This window comes from Mauremys mutica, chromosome 24 (genome assembly GCF_020497125.1).
Source record: "Mauremys mutica isolate MM-2020 ecotype Southern chromosome 24, ASM2049712v1, whole genome shotgun sequence".
NCBI lineage: Eukaryota > Metazoa > Chordata > Testudines > Geoemydidae > Mauremys > Mauremys mutica.
In genome coordinates this window covers 2922125-2935574 of record NC_059095.1, presented here as the reverse complement: position 1 = coordinate 2935574, position 13450 = coordinate 2922125, and the positions used below count along the sequence as shown (strand labels likewise).

Here is a 13450-nt window from a genome sequence, read left to right as displayed (position 1 = left end):
CTCTTTGGAAGAGTGTTCCACACGGCCTGTGTAAAGCCCAGAGCTAGCCCTCAGCAGGGGCGCAGGGGAGCATCCTGCTTGCTAGAAGCCATGAGTTCAGCCGGTGGTCACATGGCTGAACATCACGAGTGAGTTTCCATAAGCACGTGTTCCATTTCTGCATTGTAGGAGATGAATGCATCCATTCGAACAGGCTCCCCAGCACTGCCCAAGGCCATTAGCCCTCACTCAGTTCTCCAGCCAGCTCATTGCTACTCCCCCATTTACAGAATCCTACATGCTTTACAAACAAGGCTATTATCAGAGACAGGGCAGGGTGTTTGGGTGTAAACAGTCCGTGTGTTTATCAAATGTACTTGTAACTAGCCACAAACTGGAGACCAGACTCAGCTCCCTCCTCTAAATAACTGTTGAATTAAGGATAATTTGGGTTACATATGGTTAATTATGTACACCGTAGGTTAAATTTATCCCTGGGCAGAGGCCAGTACAAGGGGTTTAAACAGGGCTTTAGCTGTATTCTGGGCCCTCTAAAGTAGGGTTAATTTCCCTCCTTATGCGTAGGCAAAGGAGAAGGAAACTCGTCTTTTTTTCTGACTATTGCTGCAAGCAGTAGGAGTCTCTGCAACCCCACCTACAGGGGAGTGCTTGTCCAGTTCTAACAGATTTTAAACTGGGCTACTGTGTTGAAAAGGGGAAAACGGCATTTTGCTTTTCAGAAGTAATTCCTTAAAAATTACTTTGTAAAACTCTTGATCCTCTGACATTTCCTCATTAAAAAAGCAGCACCATTTAGTGCAATTATTGTACATGGAGTGAGACGCTGGCTGTAAGTTTAAGGAAGATGCTTCCTTACTAAGCAGCAACTCAGCATTCGATCCCATTCCACTCGCAAGGACAGTTATCCTAGCTAGGTCTTGACCAGCAGTTTGACCTTACGGTCCCTGTGAGAATGTACACAGCACATGTGTCTGGAGAGCGGTAACTCCTGGAGGCTCCAGTGAGAAGACCCAGTTTCCAAGACACCACACATACAAGCCTCTGCCCGGAAAAGCTGCCAACGTAAGTAGGGTTGTTAGCCTCATTTCTGGAGATGAGTAACCAAGTGACTTGCCCAAGGTCTCACGCAGGCTGTGGGAGAGCTTGGAATAGAAGCTAGACCTCGCGAACGCCCTAACCACAATTCCTGTGCATCAGGTCTGAAACCTGCCAAGCGGGTTAGGGAAATGCTCAGGGGAGGCCAGGCCTAGGAGCTTGTCTCCCTGCTTGCTCTTCCAAGGTGTCTCGGTACCGACTTGGACACCATTGTGGTGAATACAGGAAAGGCCACTTAGGGAGCGAAGAGTTAGTGCGTTCCTGGCTCTAGCTCACAGCTTCATTTTTACACAATCCATGTAAAGTGTCATGGGGCAACTTCTGCTTCAGGGGCTCTCAAACAGGGTCACAAGATTATTATGGGGGGGTGGCAAGCTGTCAGCCTGTACCCCAAACCCTGCTTTGCAGCCAGCATTTATAAGGGGGTTAAATATATTAACAAGTGTTTTTAATTTAGAAGGGGGGCACCCTCAGAGGCTTGCTGTGGGAAAGGGGTCACGAGGCCAAGTCTGAGGCCGACTGTTCTACTTGCTCAGTACTGGCCCAGGGGCAGGACTAGGAATCCCCTGGGCTTTACAGTTAAATATCTTAGGCTGCGCCGTGCCCGAAGGAAGGTAAGAGTCTCCACCAACTTTCGGTAGGGGCAGCTGATGCAATCCTGACCTGTTCTTGCATGGCAGCAGCATCAGGCTAAGATCTTGGGCACCAAGCCAACTGTTTACAAGCTTGAAAAATGCTGGAGTTGCTGTGTCCAAAGAGATGCCAGCAGCAGCTCTCAGTACCTGGTGGGGCATTGTGGAAATCTAAAGCAACAATTGCACTATCCCCTGGCGTGAAGGACCTCTTCCTCCTGCGAGCTGTCCCGCGGGATGGAGAAGGGAGGCTGGCTGTGTGTTTAGCATCCAGGCTGGCTGGTGGAGTGTTTTTACAATAGGCAGAAACCTTTTGTTCGTGCTGGGAGGAGAACAGGGCCCTTGGGGAAGGGTAAATGAGCTGTGATATGAGGCATTTTAAGCAGTTTCCTAACAGAACTTACCTTGGCACGTACAGGTTACGCCCCTGCAGAATCCCAACTAAAGAGCAGTTGGGTGCATAAACTTCTTGTTTTTAAGGAGGTTTTAAAACCGAATATACAAAAAAGTTGCATTTGGTCTGTCAAAGTTTCCCTGGGGGGGGCAGGTGACAACACTCCACTCACCCTGTGTGCCCTGCCTCAGCTTCCTGGAGCTTGGGACGGTCTGGCTAGAGGACCGGAAGTGAGGGGAGAGGGCTGCCGAGCTGAAAGCCTGTTAATGCTTTGGCGGAAACACACTGGATTGCTCCAACCAAGCCAGCCTGCAAGTGTCCCGCTGCCAGAGGCAGGCTTCACAGAGGGCTGCCCGCCACGCCCATCCGATTCCTACCACATCACCTTTTAACAGTGGGCCTCCCTGGGCCGCCTGCAGCCACAGCAACAGACAGAATAAAAGAGGCAAGTGACGTGGAACTAGGATTCCACCCAGGGGCGCTGGTGGGGTCACAAACCTGAGCAGGAATTTTATCTGAGCTGGGCCTGGTTTGCTGTTGCAAGGGCCACACAGAGCAATTCAGCCTCCTCCCCCCACCCCCTCTTTAAATTGCCTCTGGAGCAGCTCAGCCTTTTAAGTGCTGCCCAGACACGTGGGGTGGTGGCATCAAAAGGCCTGTAATTGCCATTGGCTGAATTCTGTAACTCATAGAGCAACGCCCCGCCCCGCCCCCATGACAACTTTGGAAGGATGATTGCACTGGGTTTAACCCTTTGGAGCGTGGCAGTTTCACCTGCGAACTAAGTCAAGGTTTAGGAGGGAGATCATGCATATGCCCACAGCTTCCGAAGGATGGACACACCTCAGGGCTTTTCCCACCTCTGCTCATTGATATAATCTGATCTTCCTGATGCTTGTAAACTGGTTCAGGCTGCTATTCCTGCCGGCCAGCTTCATATGTTCCCACCTTCCACGACTTCACTCCACGGATCAGATTCCTAATGAGGTGGAAGAAGCCTCTTTGCCTGCAAGAGATATTTTAGCAGAGATTTGTGACCTGCTTCCCTGGAGCCTAGCAAAGGACTCCGTTACTACCGTAGCACGGCTCTGACCACATTCCGTGACTTTATGGCACTCTGACGCCAGGCAGCTTCACCAGCTCTGGAAGAGGAGGAGGAGGAGGAATCTGTCTGCACAGCCCTCGAGATTATCTACAGCCCCTAGTGTAAAGAAAGGTCAAGGGAGAAAGTACAAGTTGAGGAAATTGCATACGGGACGGGGAGGCAAGGCGACCACAGGCTTTCACCGTGGGTTGAACAAATTCTTCCATTTTTCTCCTTGTCACGGAGTCCCTAGCTGCTGCTCTGGAACTGCTCCCTATGAAGCCAGGCAGGACTCTGGTGAAGTCTCCTCTTCCCTTGGAGCAGACTGTCTTCAGGGCAAGTAGTTCACATGGCTTCCACCTTCCTGGGTCTGACCTTGAAGCATTCAGCATCCTCTGCCCCTCCGTGCGCTTCCCACAGCGAGTCTGCCCAGGTGGGGTCCTGGGGAAGCCACAGGGTCCTGCCCCCCCACTGCGCAGTCAGACGTGACTCTCAGCCAGCCAGTAACACAGAGGTTTATTCGATGACAGGAACACGGTCTAAAACAGAGCTTGTAGGTACCACGAACCGGACCCCTCGGCTGAGTCCATTCTGGGGGGCAGTGAGCCAGACCCCCACATCTGCACTTCACTCCTCGTCCCCAGCCAGCTCCAGACTGACACCCCCTCCAGCCCCTCTTCCTCTGCTCACCGGGCCAGGAGGTCACCTGATCTCTTTGTTCACCTTTAGCATCCCCTTGCGGGGGGGGAAGGGCCCGGGTAGAGGGTCGGCCAGAAACTGAGGCACCCACACAGTATTCAGAGAAAACATTAAGAACAGTCCCACTTTGTCACACTCCTTAACTGCTGTCCAGTTTTGAGAGTGACACTCAGATAAATTATTACTGTGGCAGCAAGTAAATAACTTTCCTTAGTGGGCTGAGGCATCTCTGGAGAGAACAAGACCAGGCTCTGGCTAGTTGGAAAACAAGCATCATTGTAGGCCTCCCTGAGATGAAGTCTTGGTAATAAGGTGAGGTGCCAGTAGGTGGAACGTACTGTCTGAACAAAAAACTTTCCCTGGGGATAATCTTGTCCAGGCACAGAAATCTCAGCTATTGGGAAGACCTGATCCAGAGTGGTGTGGAAAGCAACATCCAAAAGTGCACGTCAGTCTCCTCAACCTCTTCCTGTTCCAAGAACTGAAAGTTTTCCAAGACTTTGGCACTGTTGGCTAGTCTACATCAGTCTTCATGAAGAGATTTGATATTACTCTGGATGTATCCAGATTAATTTTGCCTTTGTAAGTCACTCTGCATGTCCGAAGCAAGACTCATGAGAAAGGCTTGACACACGGTAAATCTGAGAAGTGTCGGGTGAGACACAGTTACAGGTGTTTAGTAGCAGAGATCCAGGTAGGAAAAGCCACTGAGTACATCTGCTGGATGGTTTTCAGAGGATCCATTTAGGTCCTCTATTCCCCATCAAATGGGCAGGAGCGCCGCCAGCTTTTTTGCCGCCCTAGGCAGCGGAAGGTCCCGCCCCCGAAATGCTGCCGACAACTGGGGTGGCCGAAGATCCGGCTGCTGCCGTCGCCCCCCAAATGTTAGTGCGCTAGGCGACCGCCTAGGTTGCCTAATGGGTTGCGCTGTCCCTGCAAATAGGCTTGCTGCATAGCATAACCCAGCTCTTTCAGAGGATTATATGTGCAGTGAAGTGATGCACATTCCAGCTTGTATCTTCTCCAGATCAAGAGGCAGCTGATCTCAGTCTCAAGGAAATGGCTTTCAATAGCTGCTCTGGGCTGCAAGAAGGGACGGGGAAAGACCCGTGGAATAAAGAAGTGAATTCACCTATGAGCAAGGAGACAAGGCCACTTCAGGAGCGTATCCGAGTTGTGTTTAGAGACTTTACTTCTAGCTCAGTCAAAATGGACCTGAAATAATTTCACAGAAGTTGGGGGCTTTTTGGTTTAAATTACTGCTTTGATTCTAAAGCAGGAACTGAATGGCTTATTCCCTTCTTTCAAAGCAGGACTTTCTCCAAATAAAATGCAACAGAGCATCCGCCACCCCTCAAAAATCACCATTCTGTGTTTTGCTGCAGTGGATGAGAACTGAGCAGCAGTGGGACTGACCTCTTGGGAATACCAATGGCATAAAAGAGGGTACCCCAGGGCTGACAGATCTGCCCTGTGGCATGCCCCTCACAGCCCCCAGAGTGTAGGAGCAGACCAGGGAGAAGCAGTGGATGTGGCTAGAGTACCCTGTATTCTGGATCTTCTGAGCGGACCTCTGGTTCTTCCGATGTCTCTCACTCCCTGCTGCCTCCAGAATTTGGGCAGTATGAAAATGACAGTCATTTCCCTACCATTCACAACTCCACTTTCTAGCTGAACTGAGCTCAGCCAGAAGGAAGAATAAGGTCAAAAATCCATAGTTAAAGTTCTCGTTCAAGCTTGTAAAAAAAGTTCCCCCCACCCCAGGAAATTGGGATTTTCCCACTTTACTTTTTCCTATTTTTTGGATTTATGGTTTGGGATTTTTTTGAGGTGTTTAAACAAACAGCACGTAATTGGAAAAGTTTTGATACTAAGAAATAGTAGGCTGTAATTTCTAATGTGAATACAACATTTAAACTATTCCAAGTAGTGAAAGAGGGAAGTCATGAACTCATACAAGGTTATTGTCTCACTTGAGGAACAAGTCAGAGCTATCTAGAAGCGTAGAGGGCAAGGGAATGGATGGAGCCATTAGCGAGGGGAATTAATGGAAGACAGGACAGTTGAAGTAGGAATTTTAGGAGTCCTGCTGTAATGCTATCCAGCCCACCTGTCTATGGCATTAGCACAGTTTGGTCTCATCAAAATTTAACAGATGAGGCACTGAGAGGAAGGTGGGGGAAAACATGTATAGGCATCCAAAAGAAAGTGATACGTAGCATTGACTAGAGATGCGTTTTACTTATAGAATTGCAGGGTGGATTTGATTTAAATCACGTCAGGAAGGATGCAGTTTTATGTAGAAAACCATGATTAAATCGATTCTCGTTGGTTGTTATAACCTTAATACACATTCTTCACAACTCAGAGATAGATGTAGGTTTCATTTTTAGAAGGTACACTACACATTTTCAAAGAGATTTTGAAAACTTTTCAGATTAGTTTTACAGCTCTATCAGAAAATGAAGGATTGTTTGGTTATTTCATTTACCAAAGGTAATTGAAGCAGATATTTAGGAAGTCACTGGGAGGTGAACTATCTCCAATTCAACAGGTTAATCATTAATATTTGGAGGATTTTCTTGCCCTGCTGTACTAGGAGGAGATCACCACCAGACAGACATTTAAATTGTTTTATCTAACTAAAAACAACAATGTTAAGTATTTGGGATTTTTTCTTCAACAGAAAACATAATATTTTAACAAAACAAGGATATATCCCCCCCTCCCCTTCATCTCCAGACTTCTCCTTGTCCAGATCTATTTTGTCCCCAGCAATCTTCTATTCATTGAACTTTTTGAAACTTCGCACTTCTAGAGAGGTAAGGGATTGACTCTGTGTACACAAATCTGCAGAGGGACAATAGAGTTGAGGTCTGTTATTTCTCACCTCTAGATATTATTTACTTAAAAACATCTTTGCTGTTAATAAGCATGTTACCTCTGGAGACAGAAATCCACAGTTTAAGAACTGCAAAATTAAGCATTTCTGATTAGAAAGATTAACCTAAATCTATATAGAAGCCTGTGGAACCCCATAAAATTGGGTCCCTAATCCATGAACTATTGGAACTCATTTACAAATTTTTTCTTAAACATTACATGAAAATACCGTATTGTTCCGAGTATAGGCCGCTCCTGATTATAAGCCGCACCCTTAAAGTTTGGTGCTATTTTAAAAAAAAATAAATTTTTAACTTTTTTTTTTAAACTTAAAGAAAATCTCAGCCGCGGCCGGGACTCAGAGGGCTCTAGGCTGCCCGCTGCGGCGGGGAGCCCAGAGCTCTTTCAATCCCAGCCGCGGCTGGGATTTAAAAGGCGCGGGGCGCCCCGCCGCCCCGGGCAGCCCAGAGGGCTCTGAGTCCCCGGCTCTGGGCTCCCCGCCGCCACGGGCAGCCCAGAGCGCTCTGATTCCCGGCCGCGGCTGGGATTTTAAGTATTTTTATTGTTTTTTTTTTTTAAGTTCCTGATTATAGGCCGCACCCCTAATTTAAAGACTTAAATTAGGGGAAAAAAGTGCGGCCTATACTCGGGACAATACGGTATTGTCTGATACTATAGATGTAGAATTTATAAGCCCTATTCATGATGAGATCTTTGAGCTATAATGCAGCTATCTTTAGATAAAATGTTTTTTGAGGGAAAAAACATCAAAAAATCTGATTTAAATTAAAAAATCAGATTAAAAAAGTCATTGATTTTTATCCATCCTGGTTGTTAGTGTGCCGTGTGTTTCATGTCATGAAGTCTGTGTGAATTTTACTCACCCACCCGCATTCAGAAAAAGTACTTTTGGGGTTAGGGAAAAAACCCAACCTCCCCATTCTAATGCAGACGTCCTTCCTAGGCACATCCGTAACAATTGTGCACCTCAAGATTTTGAAAGCCTGCCTCATTCTGCATGTAGTTAAAAAAAGAGCCAGTAATATGAACTTCCTTTAGAATCCTCAGACGAGTGCAGTGCGCACTGGCACAACTGCCATGCCAGACCTGCAGTGAAACATCTTGAACTAGACAGCTCCAAAGCATTTAAACCCCAAGTCTGCTCTCAAATGTATACATGCAACTCCCATGGACTTTGATCAGAGTGGTGTGCAACAAGCACATCTCTGGGGAAACAGGTCTCTAAAGAATTTAAAACATGACTTGAATACACCAAGCTTAAAAAAGCAAAGCAGACAGCAGTTTGTCCATTTGTTTATTGTCATTCAAATACTAAAAATCCCTCACAATACAATATACAGTTATTGATTTCAGGTTCTTCTTCCATTGAAATTGACTATCAGGCTTTAGTGGGAACATTTTTTTTAATTTTTGTTTTATTATCAAAGATTTAGAGTCACAATAAATACAAGTGACAAAAAAACATACCCTGCGCTTGCGTAACGTTACTGTTACAGTTTTTTCTTTGTTAAATGATTATAAATTTTTTTTTTAAAAAAGCACAATGCAAGTTATTTCGCTAAATGCAATATACAGCGTAACTCTGCCTTAAGCAGACAAACACTACTGCGGTTCCTTGAGGTCTTTTTGCATTATATATAGATCTATATATTTATATATTTTCTAAAAAAAATGACAACTGTGTCCCCCCCTTACAAAAGGAGAAAGTGACATATGAGCCAAATAGAGTTTCTGATGCGATCACTGTATAAGGCTTCCCCCTTCTACTGTGCTCAGAAACGATTCCCCCATTTTCATTTTCTTCGCTGTACTTTGGTAAATCCTTGTTTCTTTTAGTAAGCAAAATTTGGTAACTAAACTTGATAATTAAGAGGTAACTGACTGGTTCCTAAAACAATGATCAAAATATCTATAGAAAACAAAACAATGCTATCCAGAATTTAAGATTAACCAAAAAGAATCCTCCTCAGTGATTGCAGCTGGAATGCCATTTACCCAAATCCCTAAAATACAAAAGTTAGCAAGTCAAACTTTACATGAACTGGAAAGCTGTCAAAATCTTCTACACTATAAAAATAAAAGGTTCAGCCAGGCCACTTTTCACGTTTCTGGGCAGAAAACGGTAATCTGTTCAATGCCCAAAATCAAACAGATAATAAATTAGGTTATAAAAAAATAAAATTAAAAAACCACACAGCTCCCAAATTTCAACACTGGTTCAAATGAAAGTCAGGGGTTTATTTCACAAGTTGCTAAAATCTAAGTACAATAGTTAGTCATTTTCATTATTACTGTATTATAAAATCTCGTAGTTGCAATGTCTCAAAGAAAAAGGTTATATGGCTTGCAAGAACCAACGCTGCTCTAACCCTCTCCCCAGGAGAGGGGGGGAAGCAAGCAGCATTTGAGCAATGTCAAACCAGCTCATGCGGCAATTTGCAGCAAAGCAATGCAGGGTGGGGGGAATGGAACATGGGGCATGTTGCAATATGTACCACCTACAGGAGATCAATTTGCATGTTGTACTGTCAAATTGTACATCTCTTGCTCGGAGAGGGAGCTTTCAGTCCAATTATGCCTCACTTAGAGGACCGGGGTGTGGGATACCTCTTTCCAGGCCCATATGAATGAGTCAGCAGACTGCATTGGATGGGGCAGATCTGTAGGAGAAAGGAATAGCCCTTCTGGTGGCAGGAATTCCAAACATGACAGTAGTAAAAATAAACTAAAGATTTTGTTCTTACAACATGCCTAAAACTCCCCTCCTCCACAATTAAACCACTTGAAAAGGTTAAGTCACAATACCATAGGTTTACAATAGATGTAAGTGTTGTTTGTTATGTATATTGTGGGGGGCTGGAAGGGGCAGGTAAGGAGGAGAAATGGAAGTTATTCGGAAAGATTTGTTGCAAATCTTTTAATAGTTATTCTGAAGATCGTGTATGGAGTTTTAACTGGCCAGGTATAGCACACAGTCAACTGAATATATACCTCTGAACATATGGACTGAGTCGCCAATCTGGCATCTACGTACCCCACTTGAATCTTTTCTTGCTGCATTTTTAGCCAAACTTTTCAGAAACAGCATATGCAATAATTATCTTTAAATTACCTGCAACATCCCAAGAACAGATACAAATGTCAAAACTGTTTTTAGATTCACGCTCCATAGTATCTGCAAAATGAGTTTTTGATCCATCTTTTACACTGTGCCCCTAAAATAATTTGGCCTCGGTATATTACTTTTATTGTTTTAAGTGGAAAGAGAAAGTCCAAAATTACGCTGATACAATATGGCGGGGGGGGGGGGGGGAAGTCTACAAGATGCAACGTGCAGGCTTTGATTTTTATTTACTCTTCTGGGCTTTAAAATAGTTCTCATGATCCTTTCAACTGAAATTAACGTTTTAAATGCGGCTATACCAATACTGGCACTTCCCAAAACAGTTTTGACATTATTGCTTCTTCCCCTTCTTCCATCCCTCTTCTGCAGCACTGGATGAAGCTCGAGCTGCCCGGCATCAGCAAGGGCACACTTTGACCTTAGAAGCTGTTCATACCGTAGGTTTCCAAAAAGCCATTTGTGGGCACAAGATTGTAATTTGAGAAGTGAGATTTAAACTCAGAAATGCACTTTGGCCCAGGTCATTAAATAGAAATGGACAACTGTACTCGAGAGTGTAAAACGGGTATTTGTCAGGAACAAAAAAAATTCAAGGAACTGAAATACTTTCATACTGTGCAAAATAATATGCACTCTCTCTTTCTCCCTGCCCCATCAAAACAAAAACCCCAACCTTGGAATGAAAATTAAACAAAAAAACAAAACAAAAAACCCACCACCCACAACCCATCTCATCCCCATCTAGTTCTTAATACATTCAGAACAAAAAAAGTCAAACTGAAATTCTAGGGCTTTATACAGCAACAAATACCATTTTGCAAGACTAGCTCATCTACACTACTGGGTGTTTAAAAAATGTAACTAACTATTGATATTCACACAACAGAAGAGGGGTTAAAATGAGCTTATCATCATGTGATAGATGGATCTGAAAAGGGATGCCCTACACAATAACTGTTTTAAATTAAGGATCTAACTGAAGCTGCTAAGAAAACAAATACCAGATTCAAAGTAGAAACTGGATAGTAACTCCCCCTTCCTCTATTTATTTATTTATATATATATATATTTATAACTTTGAAAAGAATTCATATCAGCACTAGTTTAGTACCAATATGCACTACAAGTAGCAAGGTATGTATTTCTGCCACTTGTAACCAATATAAAGTGAAAAAACCAAACCCAATGATTCTAAATGTATCCGTGTAATCCCAAAATATATTAAAACCACACAGAATCCTGTCCTTAAATCAGGGTCACCTAAGGCTCTACCAAAACTGAAATCCTGGAGTGATGTGATGGAGGGAGCACAGAAGAATGGAATTCTAGGGATCAGGGTTCGGCAGTACTGCCTGAAGCATGCCCAACATGTAGTTGTACAGTCATCACACCACTAAAGCATGGACGAGGAAAGGTTGCTTCTCATTGCTAGCCCAGGAAGGAACCTGTTGCCTGACCCTACCTTTCATCCATCTGCTCCCTCCCCCTCCCTGATTACACACAGCTTCTGGAGCTCCTAGTTTTTTAATACAACTTCGCAAAAGAACAAAAAAAGAAGAAAAGTTTCACTTTAAAAAAAAAGTCTCTGGGAACTTTTGCAAGGGCCGATGGCTCTGTGCTAGATTAGAGAGACTGAACAGGCTACTGTTTATTGTTCAGAACTTCAGGGTTTAGACCATCAAGGGTCCACAAAGTCTATTCAACAGAATCCAATGAAAGTGAGAGGCCTACACTGCCTCCCACCTGCTGGGACTGTTGGGGCAGCAACCAGTCCATTAGAAATCATGACCAACTGTAATTTGAGTCTGCGCTTATTTATCATTAGCTCGTTATTATAAATTGTAGATTGCCTTTCTGGGGTGGGGGAAAGAGGAGAAGCAAACATGAATTCAACCTGCTAAATGCATCTGCAATCACTGGGTTCATATTCCACTTTTCTTACAAAGAAGTGCATCCTTGATCGCCAGTGAACACTATGCTTGGTGACTAGCTAGCTCAAAGTAAAGAGCCCAAAGGCAGATAGTCCGTTCAGTCCTCCTTTTGTGCTGGTGACCACAAAACCCCCCAAACACCTAAATACACAAAGCCAACAAAATAAGAATTTCTCCACCTTCCTGACAGCCTTCACCATCAGCCAATCACAAGAATTTGGTAGCCAAATGAGCTCAAGTCTGTTTTCACTCTTGGTGTTGTTTTCTCATAGCAAGGACAGCAGCACTCAATGGGATGAGGAGCAGTCTTCTTGCTTCCTACAAAGCTTGGGCAAATCCAGCTGGGTTTAAAGCAGATTCCACTGTATTGTGGTATTAAAAAAGAATGGCAGAAACAGGTAAGTCTTCCTCTTGGGCATTCCACTGCATTATTTCCATGTTGCAGATTGAGGGATGGATCGTGGGGGAATCATATCCAGGAGATATTCACGTTGACGGTCTACTGCCGAAGAAGTCTTGTGCACAGCTAAACTAGGGTTGACAAAAGCTAGAGCCCCACCTGACAAAACACAAAGAGAAAGAAGCGAGTGTCACAGTATGCTTAGCTTGAGACAAGAACAGTGGAAAATATACAGCTCAGTAAATGGCACCCAGATACTATGGAGATGGATGCTCTCAAAATAATAACACACACTACCATCACCCAGAAAAAAAAAAAGTCTCTACCACCTGCACAAGTAGCAGCAAAACTTCCCAGATTCTTTAAAAAAGTCTTGTCATTAAGCTATCTGAGTTGACCACATAAATCGAATATTATCTCAACTCTAAATTAAATGGCAGAAAACACAAAGCCAGCAGAGAGCTAGCTGCTGCAGCATCTCCTTCCTGGGGATTCCAAATATCGCTTAAAGGAAGAGACCAGAAGATTTAACAGAAGTGAGACCCTCCGACCCTTTAACCTGAAAGGTTAAAATGCTCGTTTAACAGTTAAATATGCTGTGAGGCACATTGAAAAGTTTGTGTTATAGCTTTTCCAATCGCAAAAGATTGGTTATTTCCCAGTTTCAGTAGAGGCAGATGATGTTTATGTCGAGATTATTGTTGATGTTAACAGACAGTATTAACTGCACATCCAGGACCTGCCGTTCATTGCCCTGCACCTTGTAAAATCATTTACACCTTAGGGTAAAACACAACCATTCTCCTAGAGTAGGACTTTACAGCCACTTTGGACAGGTGTAAACAACTGTACCAAGCGTGAGGTAATGGAGCAACAGGCCACTGTCCTTTATGCCGGGAGGTGTCAAAGAGTAACAGAGAATTAAGGTTGTTGGCCAACAAAGTGCAACTAAACTACAAAGAAAAGAACACAAAGAAAAAGTCTACCTGTAGTGATGGGGGTCTTCTTCCAGGTAGTAGCATTGCTCTTGCTGACAGGTCTCTCAGCATGCTTACCTGGCCTACTACCAAGTGCTGCTGCAGCTGATGCATTCTGCAACTTGGGTGACTGACTAAATGCATGCAAGACTCCTCGGGTGCTTCCTGGGGGACCTCGAGACAGCTGGCTAGAAGTCTAGTGCAAGAGAA

The 13450-nt window shown here is 44.3% G+C and overlaps 1 protein-coding gene across 7 annotated transcripts in view; it reads right to left on the bottom strand.

Annotated features, from left to right (window-relative positions):
• Positions 1-8085: 8085 nt before the first annotated feature.
• GATAD2A (GATA zinc finger domain containing 2A) overlaps positions 8086-13450 on the bottom strand; it is a 119961-nt gene continuing 114596 nt past the window's right edge. For 6 of the 7 annotated variants that reach the window (XM_044998637.1, XM_044998634.1, XM_044998633.1 and 3 more), the window contains 2 exons: positions 13250-13436; positions 8086-12422 (listed from right to left, as the gene is read on the bottom strand). In XM_044998637.1, coding sequence (XP_044854572.1) covers positions 12292-12422; positions 13250-13436 — 318 coding nt within the window. In that variant the 3' untranslated portion in view covers positions 8086-12291. The remainder of the gene's footprint in view (positions 12423-13249; positions 13437-13450) is intronic. The other variant, XM_044998640.1, reaches the window with a different exon arrangement.